Source organism: Bos grunniens, chromosome 2 (genome assembly GCF_055505025.1).
Source record: "Bos grunniens cultivar Pamir isolate PY7600 chromosome 2, Bosgru_T2T1.0, whole genome shotgun sequence".
Lineage (NCBI taxonomy): Eukaryota > Metazoa > Chordata > Mammalia > Artiodactyla > Bovidae > Bos > Bos grunniens.
Genome location: NC_141166.1, coordinates 109,165,898 through 109,180,064, shown reverse-complemented (window position 1 = coordinate 109,180,064; position 14,167 = coordinate 109,165,898). Strand labels below are relative to the sequence as shown.

At 43.9% G+C, this 14,167-nt stretch overlaps 1 protein-coding gene across 3 annotated transcripts in view; it reads right to left on the bottom strand.

Moving 5' to 3' along the window:
- The window catches only part of CERS6 (ceramide synthase 6), a 356,329-nt gene extending 353,435 nt beyond the window's left edge, over positions 1 to 2,894 (bottom strand). The window contains exon 1 of one of the 3 annotated variants that reach the window (XM_086356509.1): positions 2,524 to 2,894. In XM_086356509.1, coding sequence (XP_086212635.1) covers positions 2,524 to 2,693 — 170 coding nt within the window. In that variant the 5' untranslated portion in view covers positions 2,694 to 2,894. The remainder of the gene's footprint in view (positions 1 to 2,523) is intronic. The other 2 variants (XM_086356487.1, XM_086356493.1) reach the window with 2 other exon arrangements.
- Positions 2,895 to 14,167: the final 11,273 nt, after the last annotated feature.

The window sequence follows — 14,167 nt, the reverse complement described above, 5'->3', positions numbered from 1 at the left end:
AAAGAAAAAGAAACCTGCCCAGTGTGTTGTAAGGGTACCAAAAGTGAGCTGTGTCAATGCCAACAGTATTGGCTAGTTCAGTTATACTGATTCAGGTCTTTGATGGGTGCTGAAAAGCAGGCCACAGGTTGGATGCCAAAATGTGTCCCTTAGGTTTGAGAAGACGAGAAACATGCAGTACTTGAAATTCTGGATACAATTATACCCTTGGATTATCAGAAAAGTGAGAGTGTCCCAAATGGTTAAAGACAGAGTTGTCACTACTATAGGAAAAAGCAAAGTAGACACCATTCCAAAAGTCAGTAGCATCTTGTGGTATATGGGCCATCCTGGATTACTATATTGAGTATTAATCACAAACTTTCACTTTTCCTATAGGCTACTAAATCACTTTTATTTGGATCAAGGGCCTGCAAGAAACTCACCAAGTCTCTACATATCAATATGAGGACATCTGCTGTGACTAACAGTTGAAGGCAGCTGACCCCCTTGTGTAAACTGTAAGTCATGGGATTGTGCAAAGGAAGAAAAAGATGTTCAGGAAGAGGAAAAATGAAATTCCAGTTTCAACTATGAAAGTAACTTTTATTTAAAAAAAAAAGGCAGAAAAAGGCGAAGTACAAAGCTATCTCCATTCTCTAACAAATGTATTTCTTCCAACCAAAGGAACAGCCTGGAATCAGCTTTCTGCACACAGGTCAATAGCTGACATGCTTGTTTTTCAAAACATAATGCTATACATCTCTTTCAATGCATTAGCCAGCTAAAAGTGAGTGTGGCCAGGATTTATCAGCCAGGATTGATCAGACGTCATTCAGCAACTGTATGGAGTCCCTACTATGTGAGGTCACAGAGCAACTGGCTGCTCCCCACAGGCTCTTTTTGGAGAGACTGCAAGTTCAGATATGAGTTCCCATTTTCTATCAGTAAACATCTGCTCTACAAGCAACTCTAACCCTGCAAACACACCCACTTTCTCACTGTAAGTCTCAGCGCAGGATGGGATCAAAGAGGGCATCTGTGCTAGAGTCCCATCATTTGAAACAGCTCTTTAAGTCTGTTCCTCTGTGCATGTTAATCTCTGCAGGTGAAATAGCTGATTTAGTTCTCAAGCAACAATAATGCCCATTGAAAAATACACCTTCCTTAAACAAAAGATACTTATTGTTCCCATGAAGTACTGTCTGTTGCCATTTCCAGCAACAAATGACACAAAAGACAAATTCTGCCATTTGTGCCACTCAAGAGTGGCTTAGGACAAAGAGAAATACCAAAAACAAAAACAAAACAAAACAAACAAACAAAAAAAAAAACAGAGCAAAAGCTTAAGAAACAAGACCAAGATGAGTTGGGGACAGGAGAGGAGAAAGGAAGTCTAAGGGAGAAGTGGAGTCTATACTCAGTGATCTGAGTTCAGCATGTACTGATGAATGGAGGGCGGGGGAAGGGAGAGAAAGGGTAGGTAAGGTTTTCGGTTGAGAAAACGAAGCGTGTTCTGCTGTCCCGGTTTTGTTTCAATAGCACCCCGGAGAATGCATGGCAGGCAAAATCTAATCTGATACCTAAGATTAATTCAATAAGTAACACAAGTTTGTTTATGACACAAAGGTTACCCAACCAAAATCCGGTTATTATACAAACAATAATATGGCAATTCTTTAAATTGCCAACCAAATCCGGTTATTATACCAACAATAATATGGCAATTCTTTAAAACTATTTGTGTTCTGGTATCAAAGTTTATGGTTACTCATAGGAAACATCTATCAATTTAATAATACCCTTTTGCAGGCTGTGCACCCGTCCCGTCCTCTTTTAAAGAAATCGCTAATGGCCCGGAGTCCTGGAAACCTACAAACTATTGTCACCTATTTCCCAGCACTGTGGTCTGATACTCAGTGTCACTGATGGAAACCAAACAGCTGCCAGAAGCCAGAGTCCCTGGAGAAATTTCCGAAGCCCAGTCCGGGCAATCCGTGGGCCAGGGTGAAAGGATTTGGAAGTGTGCACGGTTCCTCCGTCCTCCCGGCCGCGCGTCCGTAACGTTTCTGGCTGTCAGGTGAGTGGCAACAAGGCTCGTCGTGGAAGCCTCTCCCGGCAGCGCGCCGTGATCACCCGGCAAAGAGGGACAATCCCGGCGGAGTGCAGCGTGTCCCGCGGCCAGCCGTTGCTCACCTTTGTTCGCCCGCCCTCTCCGCGAGGAGGAGAGCGCGGGTCCGGGGTGCGGGGGGCTACCCCAATGCTCCCCAGGCCCTCTCCGGCGCCCCGGAGGAAATTCGGAGGCCAGCCAGACCCTCTCCGGCTCCCAGAACCTCAACAGTGCTAAGGGGTCAGCAACCCCTTCCAGAACACAAAGGTTGGGAGGCGTGAGCGCTAGCGCCGGGGGCGCGGGTGCGTGCGCCACAGAGCACGCGAGTGTGCGTGTGCGCGCAAGGATGTGCGGGTGTGTGTGTGTTTGTGTGTGTGTGTGTACGCGCGCGCGAGGGTGTGCGTTGGGGGGAGGAGCGCTCCAGCTCTCCTTACCTCTCGAAGATGAGCCGTACCATTAACATGCAGAAGGCCAAGGGGAAGGCGAGATAGAGGTCCTCAGCCTGCGGGAAGGTGGCTTCCTCCGTGTTCTTCAGGTCCGCCCAGGTGACATTGTGCGGGAGCCAAAACCTCTCGTTCCAAAACCAGGCTAAGATTCCTGCCATCTTGCTTTGTCCACTCTCGTCCTGGGCTCCCGCGGCCCGCCGAGCTCTCCACCGCGCAGGGCGCCAGGGGATGCGCGCGCTGCTGGTCCGAGCCTGTGCCGCCGCCGCCGCTGCTGCCGCGTCCTCCGCGGCCGCTGCTCTCGAAGGCTCGCGGCGAGCCCCGGTTCTCTCCTCCCTCTGGCCGCGTTGGGGAAAGGAGCCGCCTCGCCTGTCACATGGCAGCCCGGGCCGCTGGCCCTGATTGGCTCGTCCTCGCGTCAAGCAGCGAGGCACACGCGGCCGGCTAGCCCACGCCCGGAGGGCAGGGCGCAGCCGCTGCGCCCTGGGCGCAGGGGCACCGCTTCTGGGAGAGCCGACTGGCCCTGCGGCCACCGAGCTCTGGAGCGGCGCTTAGGGTAGCGACCTGGGTCCGGTTTTCCGAATCCGCTCCGGTCCCCCGGGCTTGCTCGCACATGCTCACAGCACCGGCTCCGGCCCGACTGGAGTTTCAGGGATCTCAGTCGGCTTCCAGTGCGCCTACAGGCGATGGGTGGGGGGCAGGTAGTGATCGGGGTAGATATTCGGAACCACCCTTGCGCCAAGAGAGAACAGCAAAAGGAGAAGTAGGGGGCACAGAGCGCAAAGGAGGAAGAAGTAGAGAGGAAAGTCACCCACTCCAGCGCTTTGAGTAAGGGTGGGGGGTGCGGGGGGGGGGTGGTGGAATCAGGAACTAGGGCAGGATGGTTTGCAAAGAGTCGTCTGCCTCTACCTCACGCCCGTCTTTCCCCATACCAGACCTTCAGCCTGGTTTTACTCCCGCTCGTCACCACAACCAGCTCCCCCAGGGAACAAGGCCCTCTGTTTCAATTTATGACGTTGTAGGAGAAATTAGGCACTTAATTGCTGTTTGATGATGATGAGATGATGTTGATGATAACAACCGCAGCATTCTGCAAAACCAGCCCACAAAGTGAATGTCTCAGAAAATGGCGCCAGACCGCATTTTTACTTGGTACATCAGTAGAGAATCTCCACTCTGCTACTCCTTGATTCTGCCTTTTGAATCGGAAACCTTTAAGGTGTTAGGACCCGTGAGACCTGACCCCAAGCACCTTAACTTCCACGATACATTTCCTCATTGCTACGGGAGCCATGTGTGGATCATCAGTTCAAGTGGTACATATTCCCTGGAATATTTTTGTGGAATTTTCTCACAAATATTCATTTCCTACTTGGTTCTGCTAGTAAGTTCTACTGGTTCTTTCCAAGAGGCAAATAAACAGACTTTCTTAATACACATTTCTTTACCCTCCCTCCCCCTCCAGCTGTCACCCTTTTACTCCTTCCTTTTAAAGCACATCTCTAAAGGCCTGTGGGAGAAGGCAATGGCACCCCACTCCAGTACTCTTGCCTGGAAAATCCCATGGGCGAAGGAGCCTGGTAGGCTGCAGTCCATGGAGTCGCTAGGAGTCCGGCACGACTGAGCGACTTCACTTTCACTTTTCACTTCATGCATTGGAGAAGGAAATGGCAACCCACTCCAGTGTTCTTGCCTGGAGAATCCTAGGGAAGGAGGAGCCTGGTGGGCTGCCGTCTATGGGGTCACACAGAGTTGGACACGACTGAAGCAACTTAGCAGCAGCAGCAGCAGCAAAGGCCTGTATCTGTTGCTTCCACTCTCTCCCCTCCATTCTCTTTTGGACTTCCACTGGAGCAGTTGCACCTCTCTGCTGCACTGAACTGCTCAAGGTCACCAGTGGTCTCCATGCTGCTAAACCCAAAGGTCATTTCTCAACACCTGTATGGGTAACCTTTGGCCAAGTTCATTAGTTGCTGCCTTTGGAAACACTTTCTTGTCTTGGTTTCCAGAAACCACATTCTTTCTGATTTTCCTCCTACCGCCTGGCCACTTTTGCTGAATCTCCTTTCTGGTTTACTCCTCTCCTTTCAACTCCTTAAAGTTGGTGTGGCCTAGGAGGCAGTCTTTTTCCCTCTTCACTTTTCTGTGTTCATTCACTTGGTGATCTTATCCAGTCCCCTAGATTTCAGTGCCATCTGTGTGGCTTTCAGTGATATAGTGATGGCTGCAAAATATATATTTTTAGCATGAACTTTTCCTTGAACTTCAGACTCCTAAAGCTACTGTCAAGTCAACTACTCCACTTAGATGTCTAAGAGCCATTTCCTGTCCAGACTACTAACCTTCCCCCTAAGTTTTTTCCCTCCTGTTTCCTTGGCTCAGGCCAAAACCCTGGAGTCATCTTTTATCCTTTTCTCTCTCTTGTCTCCTTTATAACTAGTTACATATCCTGTCAGCTCTTCTTTTTCTCCAGTTGACTTATTTATTTGGCTGTGTAGGGCCTTAGTCGCAGCACGCAGGATCTACGATCTTCACTACAGCGTGTAGCATCATTAACTGTGGCATGAGAACTCATAGTTGTGGCATGTAGGATCTGGTTCCCTGACCAGGGGTTGAAATCCAGGGCCTCCTGCACTGGGAGCATGGATCTTAGCAGCTGGACCACCAGGGAAGTCCCAGGTCCGTCTTTAACCTGTCTAAAGAATCACACTCTCTCTCACCACCTCTTCTTGGTTCAAAGAACCAACTACCGTCTTGGTTCAGGCAACCAACATTTCTTTTCTGAGTTACCGTAGTAGCCTCTTAAGCCCCAGTTTCAACACTTATACTTCTACAGTCTATTCTCAGCCCATGTGATCCAGTTGAACCGGTAGTATAATCGAATCTGAGCTTAAAGCCACACTGCTTCCCCATTTCTCCCCAATTAGAAGCCAAAGTCATTTCAGTGACCAAAGATATGCAACTGCATGTTACCTCTCTGACTTTGCTTGCCCTCCCTCATCCCCCTGTCGCTTACTTGGTGTGCTTTGTTCACACTGGCCTCCCTGCCCTGCCTGCAGAACATTTAGCATGACTTAGTTTCCATGGAGCTTTTCCTGCCAACTATCCATGCCCACTCTTCCTGTGATAAAGCACTCATGTAGTGAAGAGTTCCCTGGGCACCTTAGTTTAAATCTGTAATTCTCACTCCCCACCCCTTCTCTTCTTGACAACTTTCTTAGTTTGTTCTCCTCTGAAGAATTGATCACCATCTAACACAATATTTGTTTTACTGTTTTTCACTGGTCTCCTGACACAGACACTAAATTGTAAACTTTTGAAAGAAAGATTTCTGTTTATTGCTGTTTTATCCTTGGCGCTTAAAATAATGCCCAGCACACAGCAGGTACTCAATAAACTACTGAATTAATGAATCAACACTAACCTCACAAAAATCTTCTCTAAGAGAGGGGAAAAGGTGAATAAAAAATAGTGTTAAATTTTACATACTCATGTGAAGACTAGTGTGGGCATTAAAAGGGTGTGATCAATTCTAAGATTGGGTAGGGGTGGTATTCTTGAAGTGAGTATTCATCAGGGAGTAGGTAGGTCCCCATTTGAGACCATGCAGTGAGCTGCTCATTGTTACTGGTGACCTTTCAGAAAGATGCCGTTGAACTAAATGCGTTCTTGTAGGCCACAGAGACGAGGTCTATTAAGGTCTCTTGCCACCTCTGTTGGATAAAGTCATGTCACGGTGGATCCTGACCTTTTAGGCCCAAGAAGACTCCCTCTATGGCTGCCGCTGGCCCCTTGTCACTCTCACGTGTGCCTTGACGGGACCTTGCCTTCTCTGCGGCCCCAAAAGACCCGCTGTGTCCCCACACATATATAGCTGGAAACATTGGTGACTTAACACCCTGGGGCCTGAAATTTGACCCTGGGCAAAGGAAGCCAGTGGATAAATTTTCATTCTTTTCCCTCCCCTGCTCCTGGAACATACACAGTAACTTCAAACAAGCCCTCTGAAAAAAGCCCTGTGATACAGAGCATTCAGCTTATTTCAAAATTGTGGCTAGCTCAGGAATTGCATTTTCCTGTAATCAGGAAATTACATTTCCTCTCTTTCTCCCTCTTACTCCCCTTTTCTTTCATTCCTGTGATAGGTGAAAGTGAACAGTTGTGTCTGACTCTCTGCAACCTCATGGACTGTAGCCTTCCAGGCTCCTCTGGCCATGGGATTTTCCAGGCAAGAACACTGGAGTGGATTGCCATTTCCTTCTCCACGGGATCTTCCTGACCCAAGGATCAAACTTGCAGTCTTCCACAGAGTCTTCAGGCAGACTCTTTACCATCTGAGCCACTGGAGAATCCCAAGTCTTTCATCCCTGCTTCCCTGAAATTACACCTCCTTGGAAATGCTGTTTTTTCTAGAGAAGCCAAACTAAGATCGTGTTGCTCTCCTATTCATCAACTCTGAGAAGGTGGTGAGATTTCAGGAACACTTTGAAAGATAGCTTTTGTTGGACACTGGAAAGAGAACTCAGTACTGATCTGTGTATCTTGCACAAGTTGCTTAGTTTCTAAGAGCGTGTTAACACGCTCCTGCATAAGCTGTTACCAATAGTACGTGTCTTGCCTATGTCACCAGACGATCCTGAGGTTCACATGAAATAATACATAGGAAAAGACTCCTAAACTCTTAATACATTCTGTGCACATGCAGAGTTTAACAAACCTCTGCTCCTTTACCTGTCCAGCATATTCCCTACAGGCCATGGCTCCTTCCTATCACCCTTTATCCAAATGATTACCCCAGAAATAGTACAATAGAGCAAAATATCATTCCATGTCTTACCACATTTTATTGGTCCAGGAATGGACCCTTGTACCAAGATAGCAATTAAAATCCTTCTTCAGGTGTTGGGGCATGGGTCAAGCCATTCTTTCTCTGTACACTTAGACTCTAGAGTTTCAAACTCAGAAGCTGTTGACCCCATGCTTCATCATAAGGATAGAAAATGGAGAAACTCAGTTCAGGCCCTGGGAAAGGTTGGTCCCAGGAAAGACACAGCCCAGCATACCTCCCAAGTAGGTCACTTTTTATTTACCTGTGCAGAAAAAAATCCTAATTTGTTGTCCCAGGAAACCAAAGTACAATTTATTTATTGTACAAGTTTGTAACTCAGTAAGAAAACCAAGTGGTGGCTTGTAAATAGAGAGAAAAAGTGAAAGAAGTTTCTTTTGGGAGTGGGGGGTGGTGATACTGTCTACACTGCATATAAGGAAAGCATGCTTTAGATCCTGAATATGAATATCAACAAAGTTAAGCATTATTTCTAATTTCAAGGCGTATGTGCAGGTATTAACCCTCTGCATACATTTGAGTCTAGTTTTTTTTGTAAACATGTATTTATTTATTTGGCTGTACCAGGTCTTAGTTGTGTACGTGGGACCTTTGTTCTTGGGGCATGGACACCAGAGGGTGCAGGCTTCAGTGGCTGCTTGCATGCTGGCTTAGTTGCTCCACAGCACATGGGATCTTAGTTCCTTGATCAGGGATTGAACCCGCATTCCCAGCATTGCAAGGCAGATTCTTAATCACTGGACCTCCAGGAAGTCTCGAGTCCACTTTTTTTGATACAAGAATTTTAGTTGAATTTCCACTATGAGTTACACGAAACAAATTTACTGTACTTGTTCTACAAAAAGAATACAAAATCTATTTGTATTTACGTAAAAAGTCAGACAGCAACATACACTAGCACCACTCAAGATGGCACTGGGCAGTAGGTGAGAAGTGCCCAAATATTGCAGATAATGAGGGTTTCCTGGCCAAAGGAGAAGGGAGACAGTCTGTGTTGAAGAAGTCATGGATAGCTTTGAGGAAGAGGCAGAAATGGAATTAGACTTTGAATAATAAGTGGCCTTTAAGACAATAAACAAAATGTGGTTAAGAAGCCAGATTACAAATGGCCTTTAATATGAGCAAAAAGATTGCTGTCCGTATTTTAATGAGAATAGGATTTTTATCTACAATGGAATATAAATAATTCTATAGTGTGATGCCTGATACATAGCACACACTCAATTGTCAAAGGTTTTAAGAACATATAAGTTATTTATAGCTTAAAACAGAGCACAACGCTAAAAGAAAGCCTTCGATTCAAACACTCAGTTCATTGATTTTAAAGGAAGCTGGTTTTCACTGGGAATAATACAGAAATATTGCCAAATTTTACTTCTGCAGTCATTTCTCATGAATATAATCTTCTTGCTGTGGTTGGCAAAACTATCTTAAACCTACATTTGGTTTCCACTGTGGAGGGAGTAGTCTCTTGGATTTTCATTTATACGATATTTAGGGAGACTTTGGGCAAGAAGTAAGCAGGACTCATCCCCATAGTATGTAAATCACCATAGCAGTGCAAAAAATTCACATCTCCTGCCGTCTTAAGTGTTCAACTCACAGCATTGGAATTAGGCCAAGCTAAGGTGTTTAGCCTGGACAGGAATTGAATATACATGACTTGCCCCAAGTTCTCCTGCAGGACTACTTCCTTCCATGCTCACAGTCTTTCTTACAATTATGTCAAAGTGTTGGAGGGCTGAAGATCTTTCTCCTTCCTCCTCTACCTTGACAGTTTCTGTCTCTGGGAAACCTTTTCTAATACTGACAACCATCAATTACTCTTGTATGCCTAGCTCAACCAAATCACTGGCTGGATTGTCTGTCTTCCCTCTAATAATCAAAATCTATTTAAATGTTAATTTCCCCTCTTGCAATTTTCATTAACTTACTAATGTTATGTCAGCCTCCCACTAAAATTTTAAGCATGCACTATGTGTGGCAACAGTAACAGAGAAAAATTAGAAACAACCAAGTTATCTGACTGTGGGTTGTACAGTTAGGAGTTACATTCACATTCTGTGACTTCATAGATATGTTCAGCTAGGTAAAATCAACCATGATAGCATTTTCTATGAGTACAGATAGATGAGTACTGTTTAGGGGGCAGGACATCTGATGTATTTGCCACAAAGCTTGAGTGCTGCTTTCCACTATGCAAAGATTTTTATAACCAAAGAGAAGCAGAGAACTCAACCAATCATCTAGTTAATTTGTAGGAGGAATAAGTAACCTAAAATAGTGTTTGAAATTATTTACTTTATATAGAAACAGAATTTCAGGGTTGGAAGTGACTTTATATGTTAATTAATGAGTACAATATGCTCTCTGTGCCCATCCTAGCTATGATTAAAAATCTCTGTTGACATGGAGCTCACTACTTAATGTACTGACCCATTCTATTTGGCACATCTATGACTATTAGAAAATACCTTAAGGGAAAAATTACCTTGAGGATTCCAGTAGAATCTCCTTAGGTTTCACATTTGTAAAATTGGGGCTAGTATTTTAATGTTGGCTAAATGGATGTAGCCAATGATTAGACTCCTGTTTCACAGCATTACCATGGAAAAGATGGAGCACTGGATATTTGAATAATCTGTCTAAGAGAGACACGGTAATACCTCTGAGTGAAATTCCATGTCACCTTGGCATTCTTTGCCTCTACGAACAACAACAATAAAAAAGTTTAACTTGCCTATAGAACGATCAACCACTTGCCTAATGATCTACATAAAATGCAGGACTTCTTTCAATTTAGACATTAAAAGAATGACAAGATTACCCCTGAAAAAAATTGTAACAGGTATACATATACATGGGAATCCCATACACATGGGAATCATTTGTCAGCTGTGGCGGTACAGGAAAAAGTGAGAACGCTTGAAATGTAAATACTATGATCCTCATGCATTCTACAGAACATGAATGACCTTACAGCATATAGTTTCCTGAATGAAATGTGAAGACAAGAAAAGAATAGAAAGGCCATGTTAGATGTAGAAGCTGGGTAGTTAGCTATGTACACTGATAAGCTAGGCTATCTTCATAAAACAGAGTTTTTTGAGGTAATTCCCATTCATCCCTCAGCAGAGTTAGGAGTTACCATGAACCTATTCCTATAGTAATAGGCCTATTGAGTTGCTTTGAGAAGAATTACAACTCTATCAAGTCCAAGATGGATGGCAAGAATATGCCATGCTGTAAAAAGTAGGGATTGCAAACTCCAGTGTATTTAGAGGCCAGGCAGGTAAATAACAATAATAATAATAAATGGAATAGGCCTGATGAAAGAGAAAAAGGAATGGCCTGGAAATTATACAACCATGCAAATTCTCCCTTTTCTTTGTGTCTTCTTTTCTGTTGTTTTGTTTTACATTTTTATGAAAAACAATGGATGAGCAGGCAAGCACATATGTTGGCTACATTTACAATCTTTGATTACTTCCTTGTTTTCATACATCAAGGACTGTAGTCATTTAGAAGGCCATATTTGGGGTTTTTTTTGTTTTTATAAAGTTTTAAAAATTTGTATTACTGATTTATGATTGACTGTGATGAGCCTTCATTGCTGTGAGGACTTTCTCTAGTTGCAGCAAGCAGGAGCTACTCCCTATTGTGGTGCGCTGGCTGCTCATTGCGGGGCTCCCCTTGTTGCAGAGCAGAGGCTCTAGAGCACAGGCTTAAATGGTTGTGGCACATGGGCCTAGTTGCCCCACAGCACGTGGGATCTTCCTGGACCGGGGATTGAACCCATGCTGCCAGCGTTGGCAGGTCAATTCTTAACCACTGGATCACCAGGGAAGTCCTAGAAGGCCATATTTCTAAAGGAATACTTTTTTTTAAGAGAATTTATGCAGAAAAGAGCAACCAAGATGATAAGGGATATGGGAATCTTAAGGAGACATTTCGTATACATGTCAAGTGCGCTAACTTTGGAGTTTAAAAAAATAATGTAAGTTTAAAGTGCTAGCTTTGTCAATAATAGCCTATTTCTCCTTAAAAAAATAATTACTTTACCTTTTGAAACCTATTTCTTCACATGTATAAAAAGAATAACACTACTTACCACATGGGATTAAGGTAAGATCAAAATGTTACTGTAAAGTGTTTAACAGATGGATGTGATTATGATTATTACTGAATATTATGCTTTGTAGTAATGTGGGTAGTAATGGGCTTTCCAGGTGACACGGTGGTAAAGATTCCACCTGCCCATGCAGGAGACGTGGGCTCAATCCCTGTGGCGGGAAGATCCCTGGAGGAGGAAATGGCAACCCACTCCTGTATTTTTCCTGGAGAAATTCCATGGACAGAGGAGACTGTTGGGCTACAGTCTATGAGGTCACAAAGAGTCAGACACAATTGAGTGACAGCACACACACACACAATGAAAATTTCATTGTTTCAGGGAAAGAAGCTTCAGACTCTGCTGAAATAATTTACCTTCAAGGCAGTCTGAGCCTTTCACATCTTAGGATCAGCAGGTCTTTATTTCTGAGATTAGTAGAATTAGCTTTCACTCAGCAGAGAAAGTGAGGATGATGTCAGGAAGAGAGAGACAGGGGAGTGGAGGGAGATTTCAGAAGCTAATGCACGGGACATGTGATTCCTCCTGCTGTTTCTGCTAAACTGCCATAAACATATTAGACCCAAACTGCTGAAAACCAGTGATGTTTGGTAGAAACTCATAAAGAGACTGTTTGGATATAAGCGACTTGTACAAACAAGGAAACAGGAGGTTGTAAGCTGAAAAGAATTTGAGAAATTGCAGAGATGGATTTTAAAATCTCAAGAGGGCAAGAAACTGGAATTTGAGTCAAGTGTTAAGGGGCGGGTGTAGTTCAGGAAGCTGTATCCAGTCATCCTGCAAACCATAGCAGAAACTAAAGGAGAAAAGATTGTTGGGAGGCCTGCTGTGTGAGTTCCAAGATTAGAAGGGCTATTAGGTGGGGAAAATTTGACTTGATCTATGTAGATCTAGAGGGCAGAACTTGGGATGACTGGCTTAACTGCCTGTAAAGCTAATTGTATCTCTGTAGAATAAATGGGCAAAGTTGGCCAAAAATGAATTAGCAGCCTCATCAAGCAGGGAACTTCCTATCATGGGAAGTTTCAGGTAGAAATTCACCTGTTAGAAATGTTGGGAAAGGTATTCCTGTCTGAAACTGACCTGGAAATTGTTGCCCTTGGGTAAAGAATCCATCTTCAATGCAGGAGCCTCAGGAAACACAAGTTCGATCCCTGGGTCAGGAAGATCCCCTGGAAATGGAAATTAGCAACCCACTCCAGTATTCTCTCGCCTGGAAAATCCCATGGAGGGAGGAGTCTGGTAGGCTGCAGTCCACGGGGTCGCTAAGAGTCAGACATGACTGAGTGACTTCACTTTCACTTTTCACTTTCATGCATTGGAGAAGGAAATGGCAACCCACTCCAGTGTTCTTGCCTGGGGAATCCCAGGGACGGTGGAGCCTGGTGGGCTGCCGTCTGTGGGGTAACAGAGTTGGACACGACTGAAGTAACTTAGCAGCAGCAGCCAGTATTCTTGCCTAAAAAATTTCATGGACAAAGGACCCTGGTGGGCTACAGTCCATGGGTTTACAAAGAGTCAGACATGACTGGGCACAGTCCCTTTTTCTCATAAGCTGCCTTTAATATTTTGGAGCTAACAGAAACCACTATTTTAGAGAAGAATCTGCATTGCCCTACAAATTTTTGCAGCTGGAAGAAGACACTAGGCAATGCCCTAATATTTTAGGACATTATTTTAGAACAATATTTCGTTCATCCTAAATTTCTACTCTGTTAGAGAGGGGAGAGGGAAGGAGTGAAGAAGAAAAAGAAAGGAAAAAGCAGAAGGTAATTACCATGGGACAAAAGCACATTCAAAATTTAAAAAGAGAAATTCAAAAGTCCAAAGAAATAGATCACTTCTTGTTTCACCTCAAACCAAATCCTAAAATGTTCAATAAAACCTAAAATTGCCTTATTAGAATGTGTTGCTGGCTGCATGCAAAATCCCAATAGAAGACAAAAAGTCAAAGGACTTAGGCCACATGCTTATACTGGCAGAGTCTGTTAGTTGCCAACTTCCCTCCCTAGCTCTTTGAACGTTTTTCTGTGCTGTTTTTAGTAGTAGAAAATGAAACGAGAAATTATTCTGCTATATACTATTTGAGAACTGATACTACCTCGAATGACTGTGTTCTTCCTTTCCCTCATTAGTTGTTGGCGTTTAAGTTCATTCTCATGTGTGAATCCAAGGAGGGTAAAATTTCAAGGGCAACATCATTTAGTTTGCCTTCAGAAGTGCATCTAAAGCAAATGTTCATGTTCAAGTCTAAAAGAGTCGTTACCGGGCAATCGCTAACATGTAATAAATTAAACTCTACATGCTCATATTTGGAAAGTACACGTAGTTTTTTTTTTTTTTTTTTTTAATTTAATGTTTAACTGGCGTATAACTACTTTACAATGTGTTAATTTCTACTGTACAACAATGTGAGCCAGCTGTAGGTTTACATGTATCCCTTCCCTCTTGAGCCTCCCTGCCAGCCTCCACCCATGCTGTGGAAAGTACACGTAGTTTTAAGTCTTTCCCCTCAAATTCAAAAACGTGTAAATCTACATAATAACCAAACAGATCAGGCCTCTTTCATTGTTAAATTAAATTCAGTGCAGCATAGATACCTAGATAGGAGAAGCTTATCGTAAATATTCCAAGGAATTAATTGATCTCATTTAATT